This window comes from Larus michahellis, chromosome 3, assembly GCF_964199755.1.
Source record: "Larus michahellis chromosome 3, bLarMic1.1, whole genome shotgun sequence".
Taxonomy (NCBI): domain Eukaryota; kingdom Metazoa; phylum Chordata; class Aves; order Charadriiformes; family Laridae; genus Larus; species Larus michahellis.
Genome location: NC_133898.1, coordinates 62,870,634 through 62,893,245, shown reverse-complemented (window position 1 = coordinate 62,893,245; position 22,612 = coordinate 62,870,634). Strand labels below are relative to the sequence as shown.

The 22,612-nt window shown below is 39.7% G+C and overlaps 1 protein-coding gene across 1 annotated transcript in view; it reads left to right on the top strand.

Annotated features, from left to right (window-relative positions):
- Window positions 1-22,612, top strand: part of CNKSR3 (CNKSR family member 3) — a 61,690-nt gene that overhangs the window by 14,168 nt on the left and 24,910 nt on the right. Inside the window, exon 2 of the mRNA XM_074580455.1 lies at window positions 18,578-18,741. Within this exon, the coding sequence (XP_074436556.1) occupies window positions 18,578-18,741 (164 nt within the window). The remainder of the gene's footprint in view (window positions 1-18,577; window positions 18,742-22,612) is intronic.

Here is a 22,612-nt window from a genome sequence, read left to right as displayed (position 1 = left end):
GTACAAGGCTGTACGATGGTGTGGAATAGTGAAAATGTGTCAGGCAGCTAATTGTTTGAAGGAATTGCTTTAGATGTTTAAAGCAATTATAAAAATATGGGGAAACTGAGAGATTTGGTGATTGCTCAGTTGATAAACCTTGGTTTTTGACATAGTCTGTTTAAAGAAAGCTGAGATGGTTCAGCGATATGCTTTAAAATGCCTATTGTATTGGGTGCCTCCAGGCAGGTCTCCTGTCACAAGGATGTTGTCAGCATGTTTTGCTGCTGCTAAGTTTTGGGGGTTTGTTTGTTGGTTTTTGTTTTGTTTTTTTTTTTCTAGCTAGGTGTGCTAACCTTATCAGTCTTTTCTTCCCCCCTCTCTGCTGCTGCCTTTATTGCTTCAAATGTATGCTGGCTGCTTTACCTCTCGAAGATCTTGTCCTAATGTTGGTCTGCATGTCTTCCCTTACCCATTGTTGGGAACCCAATGGCTGCTTTACTTGAACACCTTTAAGCTTTCTGATCCTGTTCACATTGCTGCGTAACTCTCCTCAAAGCTGTCAGCTGTGATGGCATCAACCTTCCCAGCTCTTTGCAGGTGAAGGGCGATGGCTAGCACAGCGAAATTGTCACCTGTCCAATGGGGTAGGGTGTCCTTCCTCATCTTATGTTCCTCTCCCTGTTTCAAGCTTCCTTTGGACAGGGGGTTGGGATTTTTGTTCTCTGGTTTTAAGGCTTCTTGTGTGTCCTGGCTCACGGAAGTGATGTGCAAAATAAAATATTGCAAACAATAACTTTTAAGAAGCTAAGATTCCTGATGTAAATGTTGTGAGGATTTTTAACGTGAAGCAATGTATGCATCCAAGTAATGACAGCGTCTCCTAGGAGAATCCAGTAGTCACTCCTGGGGATCTGTCCATGATGGAAAGAGGTATGCAGTGTCAGCATTTTTCTGTTAATGTCATTCAGCTTGCTATGACGTATTAATGTGATTAGCAGGTGCTGATCGCTAGTGATTCTCATGTGCTTGTACTTATGCCTCCCTGGTGACTGCGAGCTTCTAAGGTGCTAGTCATAAATGTTTCATAACAGTGTAGGAGGTTGTAATCTAAAAGGCTGGCTATCTGGCAGCAACATCAGCTGCTGCCTTACAGCAAACTGCTCCCTGACTAGCTCATGGGTGTAACAGTAATCACAGTGTTCGCAAGGGTGCATACATGAAGGAGAGGCAGATGTGAGTAATGGACCTTGCTGCAATCAGACAAAACAGTTCCACATGGTGGTGTGAGAAGGCAGCCAAACCAAATTAAAGGGATCACCCCATTTTTTCTTGGGAGCCAAGAGGTAGGCAGTTTTGCAATGTTACCTCTTGTTTCCACTGTGGGAACAGGCAACAGAGTGTTAATTACCTGGGTTCAAGAAAAGGAGCTCTTGTGACTAATGAACTACTCCTTCAACCACAAAAACCTTCAAACTTTTAAATAGCAAGCTCTTAATTGCACGTTTGAGATGAAGGCCCTAGGGCGGGGGGTTGTTGCACCTTATTAACCACATAAAGTGCATCAGGCACACAGGCTTCATGCACTGGAGATACAGACGTGGAGAGTATACTGTTACTGCTTTTAGAAAATGAAATAACTTTGGGCTTGACCTGTGGAAGGACAGTCTTTATTTTTTTTAGGGTTAGCAATGGACTTTTGCTCTTGCTGGAAAGGTGTTGACCTAGCTTCCCTGTGGAAGGGGCCTAACCTATTAAAGTTGGCAAGCTGTGGAGGCAGCCACCTTAGGAAGTATGCTTCAAAGGGGACAGTGCTTTTGTGCTGCCTGTAGTCAGTGTAATTACTGTGATTAATATTAATATTGCACGTGATTGAGTTCTGTGCTCATATTTGCTTCCATTTTGTTCCTTTAACAGAGTATTTATCCATGCTGTTGTGAATAAGTTGTTAGCAATAGTAAACCAGATGGGCAGAGGCTTGGTGATGGGATATATGGACTGAAGTCCAGCTCTGGATAAAGTGGCCTGAAGTTTTTATTTTTGTCTCTGAGTGGAATGGGTTGGTGGTTTTTAAGTTGGGTTTGGATTTTGCCAGGGAGTTTTGCTATGCAGTTGTCTCTAAAGGCTTCCCTTGCTGGAGGTTTGTTTCGGCATGGAGATGGAGAGTGTGGCTGGGTGAGGGTCTGGCCTGTCCCCTCTGTCCCAAAGCTCCCCAGGCCCAGCCACTTTTCCCTCTAGGAAGATGGTGTCAGCTCTGGTCTGCAAATAAATGCATGGTTTTTGTTTCTATGGCTTTCATTCCAGCGTCTTTCACAAGGATTAGCGCGTGTGTGTGAGAGAGAGGGGGGAAACAATAGTTGAAGTTTAGTGTCTGCAGACCAAAAGGTTGATGATGGTGTTATACCTATTAGAATAAAAAATGCTGGGGGTAACATAAATGTCTGTCTTATTTCATGTGAACGGGATGGGATGTCTAGAGAGAGTAACTTGGGGACTTCTATTATGTGCCTATAACGCTCTTCTGTGGATTGCTTGCTTTTGAGATACTGCTACTTCTGTCAATTTGAAATAAACACTAAGATAGGAAAATAATGTAAAAGACTTGTGTGCTTACTGTAGTTGAAACAGTGATTGTTTAAAAGTCAGTTAAATGGTCTCTGGGTGAGTTTTTCAAATGGAAATTTTCAACAGTAATTTTTCCTCGTCTGTCTTCTTGTGGCTGTATTTCCCTTTATTCCTGGTATTCTCCTGTTATATGGTCTTTGCCAGGTGGTATTTTGTCATGTTGGCCTTACTTGGGTAGGAGCAGTCTCACTGTATTCTGACTCCTGTTTTATAACAGTTTTCGGAGGACTTTTGATTTTTTTTTTTTTTCCTCAGTAAAGAAGATGCTTATAGAAGTGACAAAGAGCAGAAAACGTTTTGATGAATTGCATTACGTTTTGATGAATTAGCTCTGATGAAAACGTTTTGATGAATTAGCTCTTGGGTGAGGAGCACTCATTCTTTTCCAGTAGGTAAGCAGGAGACAGGAGTGCCTGGTAGCCTCTGTGGTGATAGTTTGGAAATAAGTTGGTACTTAATAGCTTTCTGCTTACAGATCTCTATTACTTGTGGAGAGGGCTCTGCTGGAGTTGATGGCTTTTCTGGAAGCTTTGTTACAGAGCACATGGGGATGGGCCATCCTCTTGGTAGCAGTCTTAGTTTGGAGATGTGAAGCCAAGTCTGCATAAGAGAGAGTATCTGCATAAGAGAGAGTATTTGTGTGAGGCACTGTTTCTTTGCTGTTGTTTCAATAATTTCTAAAAACAATCAATCCTTTAATTTAGAAAAGAAACCCTCTTTTCCCACCCCCCCCTTACCTTCCACTTCCACCCTCATTAAGACTTAATCATTAACTTGGGTGTAAATAAGGTCACTACAGTGCCTGTAAGTGAAGAACAAAGATGAACGGGGATCAAACAGGCTTCCATAAATCATGGTCTTAAAAGTCCATCTCTGCATAGTGAACAAATAGGAGTACTCTCAGGGGTTGAAGAGGATCAACCTGGTTGCATGTTTTCTCTCCTCTTATGAAGTAGCACACCAAAGTAGTATTTCTGAATTTAAGTTTTCAAATATATCCTTGGGCATAGTGAGCAATTTCTCATGATTTGGAAGTTTGAAAATTTGATCGTTAGCTTGAGATTGCTACACAGTGCTAACCACGTGTCAGATCAACTTGCAGAAGTCCAAGCTGTGGAAATAAGCTCTAGCTTGAGAAGGGTATTTGATCTCTTTAGGTATCTTGGAAATAAGGCTCTGTAATACTTAAAGTATGCATCCAGGAGAGAGCCTACTCAAGTGGCTTTAAGTTGGTCAAAGCAAACAAATAACTGTATATGAATAAAACGTATATGTCTGGATCAAATGTAGTATCTTTTGATTAGTGATCAAACTTCTGCTTCTAAGTTGACAGGTCTCTCAGTTTTATACAGTCCTTATACCCATCAGATGGCACTTTTACAAAAATTACGCAACTTTTAAAGATGGGAAAGGGAAGGAGAGGAAAAAAATGTAATTTTTAAAAAGGAGTTTTGAAGCCTTTTACATGTTTTGAATTAATGGCTCTAAGTCCATTCTATGATTAAGGTGATTTGAACTCCTTTGAAAGATCAGGAGAAGAGAGCATATCATATTTCAATTTTGCTCTGGAAAGTTATGTTGAAGACAAGATAAGTATTTGTTAGAATAGTGAGTAGGCTCCTTCCAAATCTGTATTTCAAGGACCAACAAAGCTTTGAGACTTTTACAATGCTCGTGAAATATAACTTGGTGGTTCTTCCTACCCCATTCTTCTCTTCAAGCATAATGTTAGTCATGGAGTTACATAAAGCTCTCAGATTCACATGAAACCTTCCATTTACTACTACTTATTATTTCTACTCTTTGTACTGATTTGCAAAAAACACTGATGTTTGTAATACCTGTTAGTGGACAGCATAAAACCTCTGAGTGCCAACAGGATGCTTGATTTTTATTTTTTTTTTTAACTTAATGCTATTTGAAAGGTAAATAGAGGAGCAGTAAGTAGAAGAAAAATAAGAAACGAATGTCTAAGTGGCATTAGAAGTAGAAATTGAGAAGGGGAGCGTATAGATTTCAAAAACAGGTGCAAAAATGATTGCACTCACTGTTTTTAGGACATTGTTTGCACCCTTTTTTTGCACCTTTATAGCCTTTTTTCACCTATTTCCGAGACATCTGGATTGAGTTCATTCTTTGTGATTAACTACTGTGTTAAGAATAAGTGTTCTCTTCCCTCCCCTGCTCTTGCAGTTTCTCCCACGTGTCTTCATAACCCAGGCTAGGGACATTACATTAAAGAATTTTGTCTGTATGATTTTATTGCTAATAGGTATCTCATGTGGTTAGTATCCAACTAAATACCCATATCCTTGTGGTTATGTACTTGGGGAAACTGCAGTATGCTCTGAATCATCAACATAGGTGTACAAGAAGTATCCAAGGGGTTGGTTGGTTTACTTATTTTATAAAAAGAGCAACCAAGAAGAGTGACGAAGAGCAACGGGATTTGCTGGGGAGCTGGAACACAAAGCTGTTGTAGTGATGCAAAAGTTAATAGGTGACATTTTGATCACTGTTCTTAATACAGCAACAGAACTGTAGGTTATTTTTGGTGCTTAAAGTAATGTTGCAGGTTCAGGATCAGGGCCTCATTGTAAAAGATTGCATGCAATCTCCCACATACACACACGTACACACGTAGTCTGCTCCCCAAGGACTAAATTGTGTCAGACACTAAGAATGCAAACCATTATGGGATTTTCATCCCTTCGTGCATCTGTTTTGCAAATACAGAACTCAAAGCCTTAAGGTGAGATTGTCCACTTCATACTCTCTTAGCAGTAGGGCTGTTAAATAGTTAGCTTATCACTTTCACAAATGTTAACTATTTAGCCATATTTAAAATCCAATTCAGAGAATCCCCCCCTTGGTTACTGTACAGCTGTAGACGTGGCTGATGTGAAGTTTGATATAACTGAAATTGTAAGTATTTCGGATGAGGGGGAAATATGGTGTCCTTACAAGGTGGATCAGCCACTGGGTTAACATATTTTCCTCTGTGGTTGGCTTGTCAGTTTTTAGGAGGGATCTGCCTGGTTTTGCATCTTGTAAGGGTTGCCTTTCTCTACCAGTTCCTGTTCTTTCAACTGTTGAATTTGTGCTTAACTGAGACAAGCATGGGAATGGTGATTTCTTCATTTTTTTAAAATTGATTATTGGTTAATTTGTTTTATATGAAAGACAACTCTAGTGAAAAAAGTTTACAAAGAAAAAGATCTTTTGCTAAAACAAGCTTTGAAAGTATCATTATTCTTTAAAAAAAAAAACCAAACAAAAACCAAAATAAAACACAAACCCAACCCAAAAAATGGATAGTGGCATAGGAAAAAAAACTCAGTATAAGGAACAATTGACTATATATAAGAAATCAGTGATGCCATGTAGACAAAGGGAATTGTTAAATGCGTGAGAATAATGAACTGAGGAAGCATTGCTTTGAAGTGTCAGTAGGCAGAAGATAATATAGGTGGAAATACAGATGGCTGTATTTTACTGAGGTTAAATCTCTGTGAAGCAGAAACATTTCCTCATTCAGACAGCTTTGAATTTTTGACACCTTGAAGTTTCATCTTGTGGTGGTGCTGTTGTAAACTGTGTGTTACTGTGAATACATTAACATTATGATTGAAATTACAAGATTTTATAAGGGGAATGGCTCATTAAATTGCCTAGGAGTGCTCCTGTGTCTGGTGCTGTTGTGAAAATTGTTTTTAAATTTGCTTGTGAATTACTTTAAGTTATAGTGAAAATGAAGTTAGGTGAGCTCGAAAAGTACAGTGATAGGGAACTACGTTTTTGGTAAGTTTAACTTCATATGTTTGCTTCTTGGAAAACTGGAGCAAGGACATGTGAGGGATGGGGTGAAACCTGCAAGAGGACATACTCCTTGGTAAGAAGTTAAATGTTGCTTCACTTTAAGCAATATTATACAAAATGATTGATGGTAACAACATCTGGGTTCCACAAGACCAGTCTGACCAGCAGCCTGGGACACTGATGTGACACAGCATAGCCAGTTTTGAACAGCTTGGCAGTAAATGCACTTGGTGTGTCTTGAATATTTTGTATTTGGGGATATGGTAAGAACAGTGTCGTGCAGGAGAGAGACTTTATTGTTACTTCAAGTACTAACAGTGCAGAGACCTTCTCCACTTATGTCCCATCTTCTCCTCACCACTGTCACTACTTTTGCTATGGATAGGATCAGGAAGGCTTGCTGGCAAGGGGTTGGTAGTATGGTGCAGGTGAGAAAGAAGGGGATCAAGTATGTTGGAGAAAGGCGTGGGATGAATGATGGGAAGAATGAGACTAGAGAGGTGGTCTTCAGACATATACCGTGACTTACAGACCGTCCTAATTCCATAATTTCCACAGCTTCCAGAGTTTTTACCTCTCGGCACTCAAGTGATTCCGTATTCCCGCTATGGATTAAGCTACAGTATGTATTTCACTAAAACAATAAAATGAAATGAAATTGTTTCTTTAAAAAAAAAAATAAAAATCAATCTGGTTCCCGTAATCCTGGGAATGACTCCACAGCTAGCATTTAGACTATTTCAGGTTCAGTGCTGTTATACTTCTGTTAGCGAAATGGTAAAGTGTTTTAAAGGCTTATTTTGAAGAAAAGTTCTCCTGTAAAAAGTGTGTGTTAGAATAGTGATATAAAAAAGAAACCACCCAACAAATTCAGCGTGGTCGGGTGAGTTGGAAAATTCTGGGAAATGTTTCTCTGTGGTTGCATTGATTTAGTGAAAACATCTGTATGTGGTAGCAGCAGAAATAGGATTTCTTTCAGGCTTCTCTTTGGAGCTGTAATGGGTGTGAGGATGTACACCCCTCTGTAAGTGGGGTCTGCAGCTGGTTCAATTTGGGGGTGCTCATGAGGTACAAGTCACATCTTTGACAGACAAGTTCTGCTGGCCATAGCTGTGCCACCTTCTGCTGTGTATCCCCCATCCCCCTGCAACGTTCTGCCCTCATTGTCTGCAGTAATTCCACAGCAAAGATGGCAGGCCCGCTTGTGTCCTCCTACATCTTTTTCCGATTTACAGCCCATTGTACTAGCTGAAGCTGCTGCTGATGTTGAGCTTATAAATGTCCTGTTGCAGTGGTTGAGGCACAGGCATCTGTGCAGCTTGCCCACTCCTGTCAAGATGTTGATGTTAAGTGGCTGGGACGAATCTGTCTCTGATGGTGCAGGGGAGTTTTACTTCAGTTTTGGATAAAAGTGAGTTGCCAGTAACGAACTAGGCATCTCTTTGTACCATCTGGGATCCAATGAAGTGAACGTTCTGAGGTCATGTTGTCCTCCTGTGTGTGGCCTCCTTACTGAGAGAGTGAGTCAGGGTGTTGGATCAGCCTAAAGATGAAATGGCAACTGGTCTCCTCAGTTCTTGTTGCCACCTAGCTGCAGAAGAGACAAATGCTGTGGTATGCCCATGGGTGGTTTGTTTCTGAGGTTGTCATCCCATATGCTCTGTATGGGAGAGGGCACGTGGTGAAGTGGATTGACTCCCTACAAAGCCTAGCACTGTATAGAGGGAGGGACAAAGGTCTTGTCTGTAGATTCTTCTCAACTGCAGCTTTCAGTGGTCAGATACCATTCTGTTTTCATTCCTGTTAAAAACCTGCTGTGAATAGGCAAAGCTATTATTTGCATCAAAGTAAAAAACAACTAATTTTTCAGTTAGAGAGGAAAACCAGACTTACCTTGACTACAGAAGTTGCAAATTCCTGTTTGACTATAATTTAAAAACATATTGGCCAGCATGTCTTAAAGCACACTTAGTATGAAGAAAAGGCCTTTGTGGTATGAGAAAAAGGAATACTGGCATCATCAGGTTTTCTCCACTTCTTACTTTTGATTTTACCGCTTGCTTTTGTTTCCTGCTGGAGAAAGACTTAGTGGTTCTTTGAGCCCATGGGCATTGGGCAACAACTTCTGAGCATTCAAGAGAAGTGAGATTTTTCAAGCCCAGGGTCCCCACATTTAAACTTTGGTGAGAGTTTCACTGTCAGTGTTTTGACAGAGTACGTGACAACGATGCTTTATGTCAGTAATAGCCTGTAGGACACTAATTTATTCTGATGTATGTGAAACAGTTCTACATTCTTTGCTTCAGTGGAATTAATGAAGCCACTCTATGCTGGTGTAATAAAGTAACTAACTGCTGTTGATGCCCTGTTTAAGCAACACCTTTTGATTGGTCATGGACATCAGTTGCAAGCAACAAAAAAAGAAGAGAATTTTTTAGGATGTGGGATGGAGCTGGCAGAGTTTTTTAGACCTTTTAAATCCTATTGCATATTACCTCTCATCACAGCCATTTAGTTGTCTTTCCTACCTCTCCCCTAATGCATGCGTGTGACTTTGAGGTCACATCGTGTGATTATTCTTTTACCATGCTAAAAGCTCCATTCTTGCTGACGCTGTCAGTCATGTCTTCACCAGCAAAATGATTTTGTTAGGTTGTGTCAAACGCTAGGGTATGTTCACTGGATGCAATGGCTGTCCAAAGAGTTTGAACTAGTTCAAGAACAATCTTTTTAGTAACAATTAAAAGTGAATTTTTCTGCTATTGCAGTAGTGTACTATAGTATGCAGTACCAAACTCTGTGGGTGATATGTTGATTGCTAGATAAAATAGTAAAAACTTAGGGTGAAAAAGAATAACAAGTGGAAGTGCTTCTGTGTCTGTGGAGAGCCATTTACAGCTGTTTTAAATGCAACCAACAAACAAGTAGGCACACCTTTGCATGTATTCGTATATTGGGTAAAGAGATGTTTTTTTTTGTTCCGGTTTAGAGTTTATAGTATTTTTAGGTGCTACTTGAGCAATAAATGTTGATTAAATAAAAGTGCCTCATTACAACTACAGTATACTGCTGTTTTATTTGGTTCGTGTTACCTTGGTCATGCTGCAGTATACCCAGGGGATGACTGGAAGTTGCATCTTGCCACAAGTAGGATATTGTTTTTACTGTGAAGTCAGGGAGGATGTTGTCAGCAGTGTCCCTGAAGATGTCTTGTGGTATCTGGCTAGGAAGCTATTTGGGCTTGCCTGCCCAGGGCAGGTGTGTTCTCTATGTTTTGCATGCATTTGCTGAGTGTTGGCTTTCATTGCATGTTTTGTTGAAACTTAGAGTGCCAGGTCTAGCAGAGAACATATGGGTATGCTCTGCTTCCATCTCATTTATTTAGTTTGCCAAACAAAATCTGTTAAAGCATGGAAAGATTGCTCTTGCCAAGCGTAGCTGGTCAGTGAGTGTTATAGTTGATTCTTAAAAGAGAAAATCAAAGCGTGAGTGTTCTGTTGTGTGAAGCTACTTCATCATATGGAACTTAATCCTTGATGCAGACAGAGAACGTATACCAAAGTCTGAAGGAAAAAATGATGTGCATCAGTTTTTTTTTTTTTTTTAATCTTTCTCTGGTCAGCAGTCCTGTTCTGGTGGTAGCTGGGATTAGCAAAGAGTTACAGCTGAAATGCTGCCAGCGAGATATTGTGCTGCCAGGTGTCTGAGGTCTTGAATATGAGCCCTTGTTTGTGGTTCCTATTTTTCCTTCTTGGAAACCCATTTTCCCAGGATGAGTATTTGGGATGGCACTGCAGAATCTGGCTGCCTGGGGCTGAGTGGTAAGCCCTGACCAAGGGTGTCTCTCATATCTATCTTCTTTCTTCTGGGTGAGTCAAAATTTCAACCATAGAAGCCAAATGATACTTAATGGCCTAGTATTCAGAGGTGGAGTCAGTCATGTTCTCGGCAGGGAAATGGGGGACGTTATCAAGCATGATAGCAGCAAAGCCCCACTAGGCCTAGTACGTGCAGCAGGGGCCCACAGCTGTGCACAGATGTCCAGTCCAGCTCTGCTGGTGAAAAGCATGACTGCATGTGTATTCTGGCCCACCTGCATTCAAATCGGTGGGAATATAATAAAATAAGATTCCACCCCTGCCTGCCCCCCACCCCCCCCAGTGTAGTCTACTTTTTTGTGTCTAGAGGGAATGCCCTGCCAAATTGAAAAAGGCTTTAATTTCTGTCTCTGTGGTTGTGGCATAGTGATCTATTTTTCAGTGTAGTAAAGTGTGATTGCCTGTGTCTTCATGCTTGTATCTCTTTTATAGAGAGATATTTTTTTTTCTGGTTAAACCTGTATTTCATTATGCTGTGTCCTGTTTTTTTTTCTTTTTTCTCTTTTTTTTTTTTTTCAAGAAATGTGGCATGCCAACACAATTCACTTTTCAATTTTTATAGCATTGCATTTTAATTTTGCCTTTAATTTGAGGTTTCAAAGCTATGTCATAATAAGAACCCCCCTATGGAAAATAGTAGAAATATGTTTCTCTTCCCCCACCCCAGTTTTTTCATGAGTTCCCTGAAAAAGAGCTATTAAAAAGAAAGAAAATTCAACTTTGAGTTCTAGCTGAAATGCTCTTGGAATTAAATAGCATTAACTTTTCATTTATTATAGAATTGCTTTTATCTCAGTTTATTGTATGCTACTATTCACTCAAATATATTTTTGCAGTCCTGATGAAAGTTCACTCGTCAACTGAAGGTACAATTTCTAAATTAATTCACTTCCGCAATTTCCCACATGCTATCAGTATCTCAAGCTGGATTACAACCCACGAGAACAGATGTGTGATTCACTGTGATCTATTTCCTAGTATTACTAGGGTCTATTTTTGTTTCTGTGTGTTAGGTTTTTTTTTGTTTGTTTGTTTAACCAGTCTGTAAAAGCTTTGGTTATATCATTGGCTTAAATTGATATCACAATTCAGTATTAGTGTTCAGCCTTCTCCCCTGCCTCTATATAGACTTTTGCATTTTGGGGAAATCTTGTGTCACTATTACAATAAATACTAGCTTCTGCTAGCGAGGAGATGACAATTTTCTTATGTCTTAGGATAAAAATAATTCAAAGGAAGTCACCACCTACACTTTGGTGCTGTGTATGGCACAGCTGTGTAAGTCCTGTGTCCTATACCTGGCTCAGTGTCCCACCCTGAATGTTTGCCAAAAAGGGATACATTAAGGAGGATCGTAGGAAATATGGCATACTGTGTGCTTCCTTCTGTAGGCTTCTTCAAGCCTTCCAGTATTTCTGTTTGAGTCTTTCAGAGTCAGACATGACTTCTGCGGCATTTTCTTTCATGAACCTATTCACCTTCCCCTGAACTCATCTGGATGTTGATCATACATTACATGCTGACTGTGTGAAGAATCACTCTTTTGTTGCTTGTTTGGACCTGTTACATGCTAGATTCCTTGGCTCTCCCTAATTCCTGTATTGGAAGAGACAACGTATAATCAGGTTTTTTTGTGTGCCATGTCTGGCTTTATAGGCCTTTATCGTGTCCTCCTCCTCCTTACAGTCTTTTCTTCTGTAAAGACTCCACTCTTATCCAATATCTGCTTAGCTTCCTGAAAATATTTTGTGAGGGAGATTTGAGTGATGTTTTCTGGCTTTTGTAGAGAGAGGTCTTGCTTTGCAAACCTCCTGGAGTTCTTGGAAGGGTTCAGTGAGTGCGTGGACAAAAGCTATTTTGATGCTCTCTCATACTTCATGATTTACCCTGTGAAGTGTTGAAGCTTATTGTTATCCTCAAATTTACAGTCTAGAGCATGATAATGGGGACTGCTGGAACAATCTCAATCAATGGCTTTGTAGGGAGGACTGCTAAAAAGTATAGCACAGCGGAAGGCCTGTTAATCTGACTGAGATTGCAGCTATATGGAGCAACCAAAGGTTAAACACAGTCTCCATAGCCCTTCTGGTCAGGATGGTTTACAACCCAAATTTACCTACCAGTTCTTTTATTACAAAGCAAAGCTTTCAGCTTTGCATTCAAAGGAAGCTAAGGGATATATGAATGGATTTGAATGGAATGAATGGATTTATTTTGAGGTAGTGTGAACGTATGTGTATGTAGTCTGTTTTTCCAGGCTAAATACGTTAGTTGGAAATGCTGAAAATAGGAACATGTTGCAAAAGTCTTTCTGTGCAGCTGTCAGTCAGAGGGGATTACAGAGGGGACAGTAAAGCACTCATCAAAGTTGAAGGCTTTGCCCTTTCCCTCTGTCCTGCTGTGACCTTCATGAGGGAGCTGCCCTTTGTATCCCTGCTGGCAAACAGAGGCCAGCAATTTGTCTGGTTTCATCCCTGTATGAAGAAGGGGACAGACAAGAAACTTAAGTACTGTTCTGGCTGTATTAGGCAATGCTCAGCAAAGCTAGACTTAACATCTGGTGAGGCGACAGGCTGGTTAGGATGCAAATAATTAAGCAGAAATGTGGAAGAGTTGCTTACAATTGACTAGATGAGGAGAGCTTATTTTATGAGCAAGCAGGTTTATGCACGAGACACTTTGTGATGGTGATAATAAGCAGCTCTTGCTCTTCAATTCTGGCTTGTTTGGTCTTTTTTAAAAAAAAAACAGTGATTGATACTTCAGATGGTGGCAGTGTTATGAGTGATTGTGAAACTACTTGGATTAAAAAACTGAATGAGGAAGGCTTTTTACCTTTGTACACTAGACAGTAATTCAACGACACCTTGAAGGTTTTTATTTTTTCTTGGCAAACTAAGGCCTTTAACCTCTCTTCAGGCCCTCTTATCAGGTGGCTCACACCAACTGATAACTAAGCTTTTGTTTTGAAAACTTATGGGAAGATAAATGCTAAAATAATCATGATAGCTAAGAAACATGTGGGTCCTAGAAAGTCAGTTCTTGCCTAGGCTCAAATTATTACTGAATGAAGTTTCCACTGACTCTAGATTTTATTTTTTATGATCCTTTTAAGGGACCTTTAATTCCTTTATTAAAGTCGTCCTTGGCTGTGTTTGTCTGTAGGGGGACAATGGCATCTGTGGTGTTACAGTGGAACAACCTTCCCACTATGTTCTATATTAAAGAAGACTGTGTTTATTTTCTTTCTCCTTGAAGTTTTCAATTTGTTCCTTTTCACCTTGTACCTGTCCTACTGAGCTGCTTCAGCTTTTCACAGCTGTCTTACAGACCCTTTTTCCTTACTTTTGTTTACCTTCTCAGGTGCTGGTTCACCCCCTCTTCTCTAATATTTGTTTGCTGCCTTGATTCCCTCCTGCTTTTTCTTTTATTAAGTTCTTCCAGTCCTGGAAGTACGTAGAGGAAATTAAGGGAGGAAGCTATCACAATAAGAGTTAGAAAATGATGTGGAATATAAATGATAGTGTAATGGCATGTACCACGGGGTATGTCAGAGATTCTCCTAGAACTGGTGATCTTTCAAAGCTTGGGAGGATGGATTGAAGTTAGTGTGTGCAAGGAGTCTTTGGAGACTTAAGAGTGGCAAATGAATAGACCCTGAAGGGGAGACCAGAATAAGAATGACTTTCTTGGGTGGGAAAGTCAGATTCTAACAACATTTGAATGTTTCTTAAGGTGATGAGGCAAAAAAAACTTAAGCAGTCCTACCTAGCCAGCTATCCAAGGTGCAAGGAGCCCCTCGATGGACTAAGGGTTGTAGTTGAACTTAGGTGCTACCCTGAGACACCAGGTGCTGCCAGTTTGTTAGAGTCACCCAACAGAGAAGAGATGAGTACATGTTCATAATAATAAGGCTGTGTTTCCTTGAGACAGTGAGCAATGATCCCCATGGTGGTGCTATGTGAAGGAGAAGGTCTTGCACTTAAGAGTTCTTCCTCTGTTCAAGTGTCTTGTTCTCCCCCCACTTCCTCCTGTCAGCTTTGGCATTTTATGAGCTATCCTGAGAATTTGTTCAAGTTCCTGAACTAATGGAAAACGATCGCTGTCACCTTTACAGTTCCCCCTCCCCATCCCTTCCTCAGTTCCTTGCCCTGTTTATCTACCCTTGCCCTGCCCCGCCCCCCCCACGTTGGAGTATAGAGACTCTGTGGTCTCATGTGAGAAGAGAATGAGGAAGAGTGGGATGGTGGGGAGGAAAGAGGTGGTGAGTCATCTGGTTTTAGACTTGTGGCTGTAATAAATTCGTTAACTGTTTTTATTGCTTTATGGTGGGTAAATTGATAATTTCCAGCACAGAAGTTGAGCAAAAAGCATGAAACTACTTAACAACTCTACTTATAAAACACTAGTACTTTGGGAATCAGATATGTCATTGCTGAATGGCTGGCATCCATCAACAGTAGAAATGTTAATTCTCTCTGAATAGTAAGCTGATAGTTATGGCTTAGACCCAAGCCTTCCCCTTAGCCCCCTCAAAGTTGTTTTTTTTCCCCTCAATTCTTATTGAAAATAACTTTCTTGATCTTGGAAACAGACTGAGATTGGTATCAGTGCAAATCTGTAAGTGTAAGCCCTGTCCTAATGTTTTTGCACGAATGCAAGGCATTGAATGTCTTCTGGGGTGCTTTGCATGGTGGTGGGAGGTTATTTTAGACAGAAAAGTCTAGACGGTTGTTGGGATCTATTGCACATCTCTACACCTGCCAAAATTTGGAAACGTGTTTTAAGTTATATGGCAGTTCCTCAGAAGGGTTCTCGTGATACAAATAACACTAACTAGACTAGTCTCCCTCTTTCTACTATTGTTGTAAAACATTCTACGATTGATATTTCCATTTCTGTCTTCCATCATTCTCTAATAATTATGTAAACAGTAAGGATGTTATCTTTTGTGCATGGTTTTGCTATATGTGCAAGGAATAATACAAAGATTTCTCACATGCAGTTGAGACAAATGCTTTTTAAACATGCTTTGAGCATAAAATGAATAGATTAGACTTTAGAAGGGCTTTTCAGTTGGCAAAGGACATAAATAAATATATGTATAAATTTTCCAATATCAGAGTCTTAATTGTATTTTTTTGGAAATAGAAAAAAAAAATTTTCTTGCTTGAACCTGCTAATATTGCACTGTTGAAAATGACCCAGCGTGTCAGAAAGCATTTTTCTGAGTAACAGAGAGTGCTTTTTACAGTTTTTAATTCATCTAAGTTTCTCAAAAATATCCAGACTTTGCTAACAGGCAGTACCAAGTCTCTGAAGTTCACAGAGAAAATACATGGAGAGAACTGAGATGTTTCGAAGAAGGACAAAATGAGCAGTTCATTTAGATTACCAGTGGCATTTGAATGCTGACCTTTTAAAATTTACTTAAATATTATTTAGTTCAGTTTATTGAACTGATCTATGAGTCCTTTTTTCCTCCTTTCCCTCTTGGAGAAATAGGAATTTTTCGGTTTGCATGTGATGTTTCAACATTTCATTCATGGAAAATTAAACAATAGGTTACAAATGTGTTTGCAGTTTTGATTAAAATGTTTAAGATTTTTCCATATGTTTCTTAGTAAAAATAACAACACCACTAATGTTAGTAAGCTCATCTAAAACCATCAGTGAATGCTTGCCATAAGTGTGTGGGTCTGTCTTTACTTCCTGCTTTGCATAGTTTTGGACCCATATTCTTAAATACATTGCTAGCTGAGTGGCTATGCCTCTGTGTTGACTGTCTTGAATTAACATTTTTGTGATTCTGTAATATTTTATTTTATAAAATATAGTTTTATGTTGTGGTTGTAGAAGTATTGTTTTTTAAAGACTCATTAAAAAAATATTTTAGAGGTAGCCATTCAAGTTGTAATAGACCTTTGAGAATAGGCAAGCATGAATTAAAAAAAAAAAAAGCACAGGCAAGCTGAAAGCCATAGTTATATTTCTTGGTGGGGGTATATATGTTTGTGAGTCTCATGTTTTAGCATAGAATGAAGCATAGAAAGTTGAGTCAACACGCAGAAAGGATAGTAAGCAAAAGCAACACTGCATCCAAAAAACCTTAAAAAATAAAAACTTCATTGCATGCTGAATAAAGTGTTTTATTTTAGGTGTTTGTGTGATTCGTAATGGAAACCATGGGCTTACAATGGCAAATGATGGGAAACAGTGGTCTGCAAGACAGCATTAAAAATTGGGAATGCCAAATATGTGCACTGTATGTCAGCCTCAGTTGAGAATTTGTTTTGAAAAAATAAATTGTTAAACAATGAAGGCCAGATCTTTTTATTATTTTTCCTGGGAAAAGAGTTTGTATAGCCTAAGGGAGAATTTGGTGCCTGTGGGAAAGAGAACACTGGGCTCAATTTTCAAAATTTGTGTGGCTGTGCCAAGACAGATGGGAAGAAATAAGAGTGCACCCCAAACAACTGTAGCCCTGGGAGACTCTGTTCATCTTGCATGTGGGTTTTCCCATTCATAATTATGCTTTAAGAATCAAGCTGTGCACACTAGTAGCTCTGCACATGGAGGAGTCAAGCTTGTTCAGCCAGATTTTGATGCACTGCAATAATTAAGCTTGCCTGAGCCACGTAAAGGGGTGACTGTTAAATGCCAGGGTGTCTGTCCTTAGTAATTTCTGAGTGACCATTATGAAGGCAAGTGATGTGTGGTAAGTAAGCCTGTGCCTTTGAGAGTCTGTAATCGACAGATCTGCTGTGACCAGACACTGCAAGGCAGCAGTGACTGCTCGTGCTGCTGTTATGAAAGGAATATGTTTCATGTGACTCGTAGAAACCACCCTTGTGATGTGTCTTGAATGTTTTCTTGGCAGTAGCATGTGCTGGGAGTGCTTGTTTTCCAGGCTGCTACTGCGGCTCCGTGAGTGGAACTGAGTGCTGGTCTGCTGGCTCTCGTCTCCTTGTAGTTCAGGATACTGTTCATGTTTCTCATCTGCAGCATTCGACATCCTGTCCATCTCAATGGCTTCCTTTTGAGCCAGCATAGTGGATAAACATCCTTTATACAGCTAAAGGTTCAATTTTTTTTTTTTAAAACTGAGTCGTCAAACAGTGTAGCTATTGTGGATGCTACAAAGTAGTTGTCAAATTTGTAATCTGAATTTTGCCTCATGTCAGCTGTTTTTAGTGAAGGTGATGTATTTCTACAAAACAGATCTAATTGAATGTGTTCCTTTTGCTCTAGCCAGTATGTTGAAGTGGAACAGGGCATCAAGAGCACTGCATCATCTTTAAAATAACACATCCATCCAAATGTTTTCCCCAGATTGTCGCTGCACACAGCATCTTTAAGAACAGAGGAAATGAGCAGAATACACAAGAAAACAGGATTAACACATGAAGTTTAGTTAAATAAAACAAAATGAAAACCAGAAATCCTTTTTCTAATCACTGGGGAAAAGATACTGTAGAGAACAGGATCATAGAATCACAATTTAAAGTGAGGATTTTGGGGATATTGCTGGGACAAAATACTCTAAACTGTTTTAAAAATTCTTCATAGATACAAGATGAACTAGATTTCTTATGGTATGCGGTGTTAATCCTTAGCAAAGGGAAGGAATGGCTGATTCAGGAAGCTTCAGGGTCTCATAAATCAAGGGAATAATGGGACTTGAGCCAAACATAATTTTGATTGCTTTGCCTTTGATTGTTCCATTTTCCTCTCATCATTCATTCAGCCCTTTTATATAAAAGTGGATGGGGAACTGCAGGTTTTTGTGCTTTTGTTTGCTTGTTTAACTAGGCTTTGGACAAGATCTTTGTTCTTGCCTTGCCTTGTTTTATTTCTTTTTGGGTTTTTGGTCAGTTGTTATTCTTTGTTCTTGTTGCTTTGGTTGCCCTTCAGGGATTTGGGTTACCCTGGTAGCTGAGTCTGCGCATGCCCCCTGATAGCTTTGCCTGTGCAGACACCAAAAGGACATCCTTACCTGCTTAGTTTGATCCACTGACTTAGGTGATCCAAAGATCCACAAAACCTGCATGCTCCATTTCTGTGCCCCTGTGGTACAGCTTCAGTCTCTCTGCAAGTTTCTTTCATAATTTGGCATTACATATTGTATGAACTTGCCATTTGTGCCTTTTGCAGGGCTTGTGTGATGTGGTTGGTTTTTTTAATTATTATAATTTCTTTTATTTTGGGTGGAAAAGTAAGAAAAGACAGAAATCTCTAATCACATCCCCTTCTCTCTCTCTTTTGTGTTTTGGTAGGCCTGGACGATTGCCTGCAGCAGTATGTCCATAAATTTGAACGGGAGAAGATAAATGGTGAACAGCTGTTACAGATTTCTCACCAGGACCTTGAAGACTTGGGTATCTCACGGATTGGACATCAGGAACTGGTTCTAGAGGCTGTGGATCTCCTGTGTGCACTGGTTAGTTAAGTGGTGAACAGAAGTGTAAAGAGTTTCTTACAGTGCTCTTTTGGGTGAATAACTAAGGCGAGTCTGATAAAAACAGAATACCTGGGTCTCTTGCTTTCTGTTACACATCACGGTAAAAAAGAACAGTAAGAATTTGTTTAATTTTTGTGAGCTTTGTGTTAATAGCGCTTTAACTTTTTCCTCCTAAGAGGCAATGCTAATTCATTTGTTTGCACTTCTAAAGAAAGAAGTCTGAGTGGCATTATTAGATCTTGTGGCTCCTGTTAGTGAACAGAGTGATTAAAATTGCTATTGAGTAGGGCGAATTTGTCATAGAAGATAGACGATATACTATTGAAATGACAGCTGCTAATGGTTCCTCATATTATTTGAAATGGGTTTAGAGCAACTCTGTAGTTTACATACAAAGTGAAGAAAATGTTCTTGAAATGAGAGGATGTTTTCTTAACTCAGTTGCAGTCAAATTCAACTTTTCATTGGATTTGGAACTTAAGCTCTTCCTCTATCTTACTCCTGATATACGACTGCCCAGATACTTTTAAAAAAACTCCACACTCTGAAAAGAATAAATAAATTTTGGGCTGTTTTGCTAGTGCAGGCTTTATTTAAAAGCCATAGTTTGGATGTAGTCTTGAAGATGTGTTTGATGTAACGCAGCAAATAAGCGCCAGAGATGGGTATGATTACACTGGGGAGAAGGGTGGGAAAGGCTGCCTGATGATTCCTCAGCCGGCACTGACCTGCCTTCCCTCATTAGGCAAGACTTGCAGCACCAAGCATACTCTTCTTAAAATGGAGAGTCTTTATTGCCTGTGTGGTACATGCTTTATTTGCTGCAGAGAGGTGTTACAAGGGATCATTTGTACTCCATAACCAGGAACAAATTGGATAGCCTGTACTGAAAGAAGTGTATTTAATGAAATCGCTGCATACAATCTGAAATGTTTCCCAATTAGTTGCTCTTCTATCTGAAAAATGTTTTATTTCCTCTTCAGTATTTGATTTATCATTTTTTTTAACATTTAACTTGAAAATCTAAAAGAAAAATGTAATTAGGCTGAAACACAGTTCATGTTGTGGGAAGGGATAATCTGTCAGGCAAGTGAAGGGGTCTGGTAAGTTTGTAAACGCACCGTGTGCTGTATATGGTCCTGACCGAAGTAATGGATATGGCAGCCCTCGAAGGTGCTTTTTTCTTTCTATTTTTTAAATATTAGAATAAAATGAACAAAGCTGGATGACCGCCAGAACCTAAAGCTGTATTTTATCTCCTACAATTTCCTTCGAATTTCCTTTGTAGACAAAAGTTTTGACCTCAGACTCATTTCTGGAAATCGTTTGTGAAATGCAGCTCAAGCTAATGCATTAGACAGAGTTCACATATTGCAGCTGAAATGTCCTTGTTACCTTTTAAGAGGTGGAGGAAGAATTCCCATGCTTTAGGTATGCCATTTGTCAGCTTCTTGATGCCCTTTGCCTTGAGTTTTTGGGATTGCTGTATAAATTCACTGTTGATTTTGTTCCCGAGGGGATGGTATGTGTTAAGTTCTAGTGACAGCCAATTTTTTATTTTGCTGTCTCTTCTTTTTGTGTGAGAGAATAAAGGTTTCCCTATTCCATCTTTGTTAGTTCTTTGAAAGTGGGTCTATGTGTTGGTATCATTTAGTGATTGTTTTTTTTTAATATGTGTGTATATACAGCAATATTTCCCTAACTTTTGGGATCTTGAATTAAAAAGCAAAGGCATTATTTTTGTGTGTGTGTTTCTCTCTCTTTTCTCTTTTTTCATTTTTCTTTTTTTGCCTTTTTTCTTCCCCTTCCCCACTATGCATTGGCTGGGCAAGTCTGAGGTCAGGCTGTGAAAGCTGTTCTTGGGGATGGGTTGGGGGGGAAGGGCTGAGAAGAGGTTTTGGTGGTTCCCCAGTCCTGGAGTTCTCAAGAAAGATTTTTTTTTTCTTTTTGTCTAGTTTTTCGTTGGCAGTTTTCCAAGAAAAACTTGTGGCTCTAAAGACAGTGAAGCATCTGTCTTTAGAGCATCTTTCTCCTGTGGTAACTCTTCTCAAGCGTTGACCATACAGAGCTTTTTTCCAACCTTAGTAGACCAGTTGTGAACATACAGTGTGAAGGTGGTCCTTTCCTTGAGAAAGGACACCAAATATAACTTTTTCCTTTTTTTTTTGTTTTATTTTTTGTTTGTTTGTCATCTTTTTGGCAGCTACCCTGCCAAGCTGAAAATGTTTCTGCAAGTTATGGTGTTTGCTGCTGCGGTAAGCGAACTCTAGAACCAGTATAGCTGAAAGAGGAATGAATACGTTTGTGTGTGCTTTGGTGATGAGGCAGTGTTCCCTTGACTCCTCATAGCAGTGGCCACATGTGCAACAAAGCTGCAGCTGAAGAGGCAGCAGGAGAGAGAATGGACAGGGATAAAAAGTAAAGGCTTCCTGTGAGCACACATTTCTGTTGTTCTTGAGCTGGTCTAGTACATTTTTTTTCTGAACAGGTGTGGAAGACTTATTTAAGGAATTTAGAGGACATATCAAAGAAACTGAATTCCCCAGAGGGGGGGAGATACACCAACTCGAGTGCCTCCATCTTTTTGTTGATGACAATATTTGCTTGGGGGAGAAAAGGGATAGGAGGAAGATATTTTTTAGTCAACTGAAGTATTTGGTGGGAGGGGGGAGCAAACATACATAAATATGTTTTTAAACTCATGCAAAACCATAAAATCAGGGGCAGGGATCCAGAAAATAAGCTTTCTCCGCCAAATAATTCGGGCAAAAAGCATCTAGAATGGTGGTGAAAACTGAATGCTTACTCATCGTTCCCTGATGAGTAGATTTGCTTGTTTGGGCTTAATAAAAATAAAACAGTGCAAGCATTCACACGAAACTATGGAAATATTTTCACTTTTAATCTGTTCTTTGGATTAGATTTATGAATCTTTACCTACACTTTATGATGGGAGAGTTTGGAAGCAAAAAAGCAGCTGATTTTTCTTGACGTTAGAATGAAGAGATAGTAGTTTTCAGCAATCTAAAAAAGACCCCAAAAAACCAAACAAACCACGAAATAAAAAGAACATAGTTTTTAGCATCGTGTCTGATAATTTCACTGGTAGTAATGTTCTGCCAGCATATTTGCAATGCAACAAAAGATAGTATCTTAACATAAAATAGAACATGCATGCATGAAGACTTATCCTTTGGGGCTAATCCTTCTCAAAAGCACCACATTTGTGCACCACCTCATAAGATTTCAGTTTTCTAGAGGTCTCAGCTTAAATTTAATGCTGTTTATTAGGAAATTTGGGATTCCAAAGGATTCTTTAGGACGCATTTCTGTTACAATGGAGAGAGCAAGAATGGGTGACTGTGCTAGTACCTTGTATTAACTCTGGTGTTTATGTAGGCATGCAGTGAGTTGGATCAGCTTTTGAGCAGGCATTCAGTCTGGTTTTATTCTTGTTTGTTTGTTTTTTCCCAAAGCTGGTTTTCAGTTGGATCAGCCAGCAAAGCTCATCACACTGCAGCATGTGAACGTGTATGTGAAGGGGAAGGCGATGCTGCCCCTGTGCAGTAGCAGAGCTCTGGATCAGCCCAAGTCAGCTCTGACACAACTACTTTTGTGCTGTTTTGGTTTGTGGTTTTTTTTTTATTACTTTATGTTGGCTGCCTGACCTTGAGCAATTATTTGGTCAGTGTATTTTTTCTCATTAAATGTAATGGAGTTTGGAAAGAGTGTGCTCTTTCACGCATGTGCTCTCTTGTGCACGTGTGTGGTGCTGTCTCTCGCTCCAGCCCTGAGTGTGGCTCCCCAGGTTAATGAGTAACAACCTGGGAATGTTTGACATAGGGTGCTC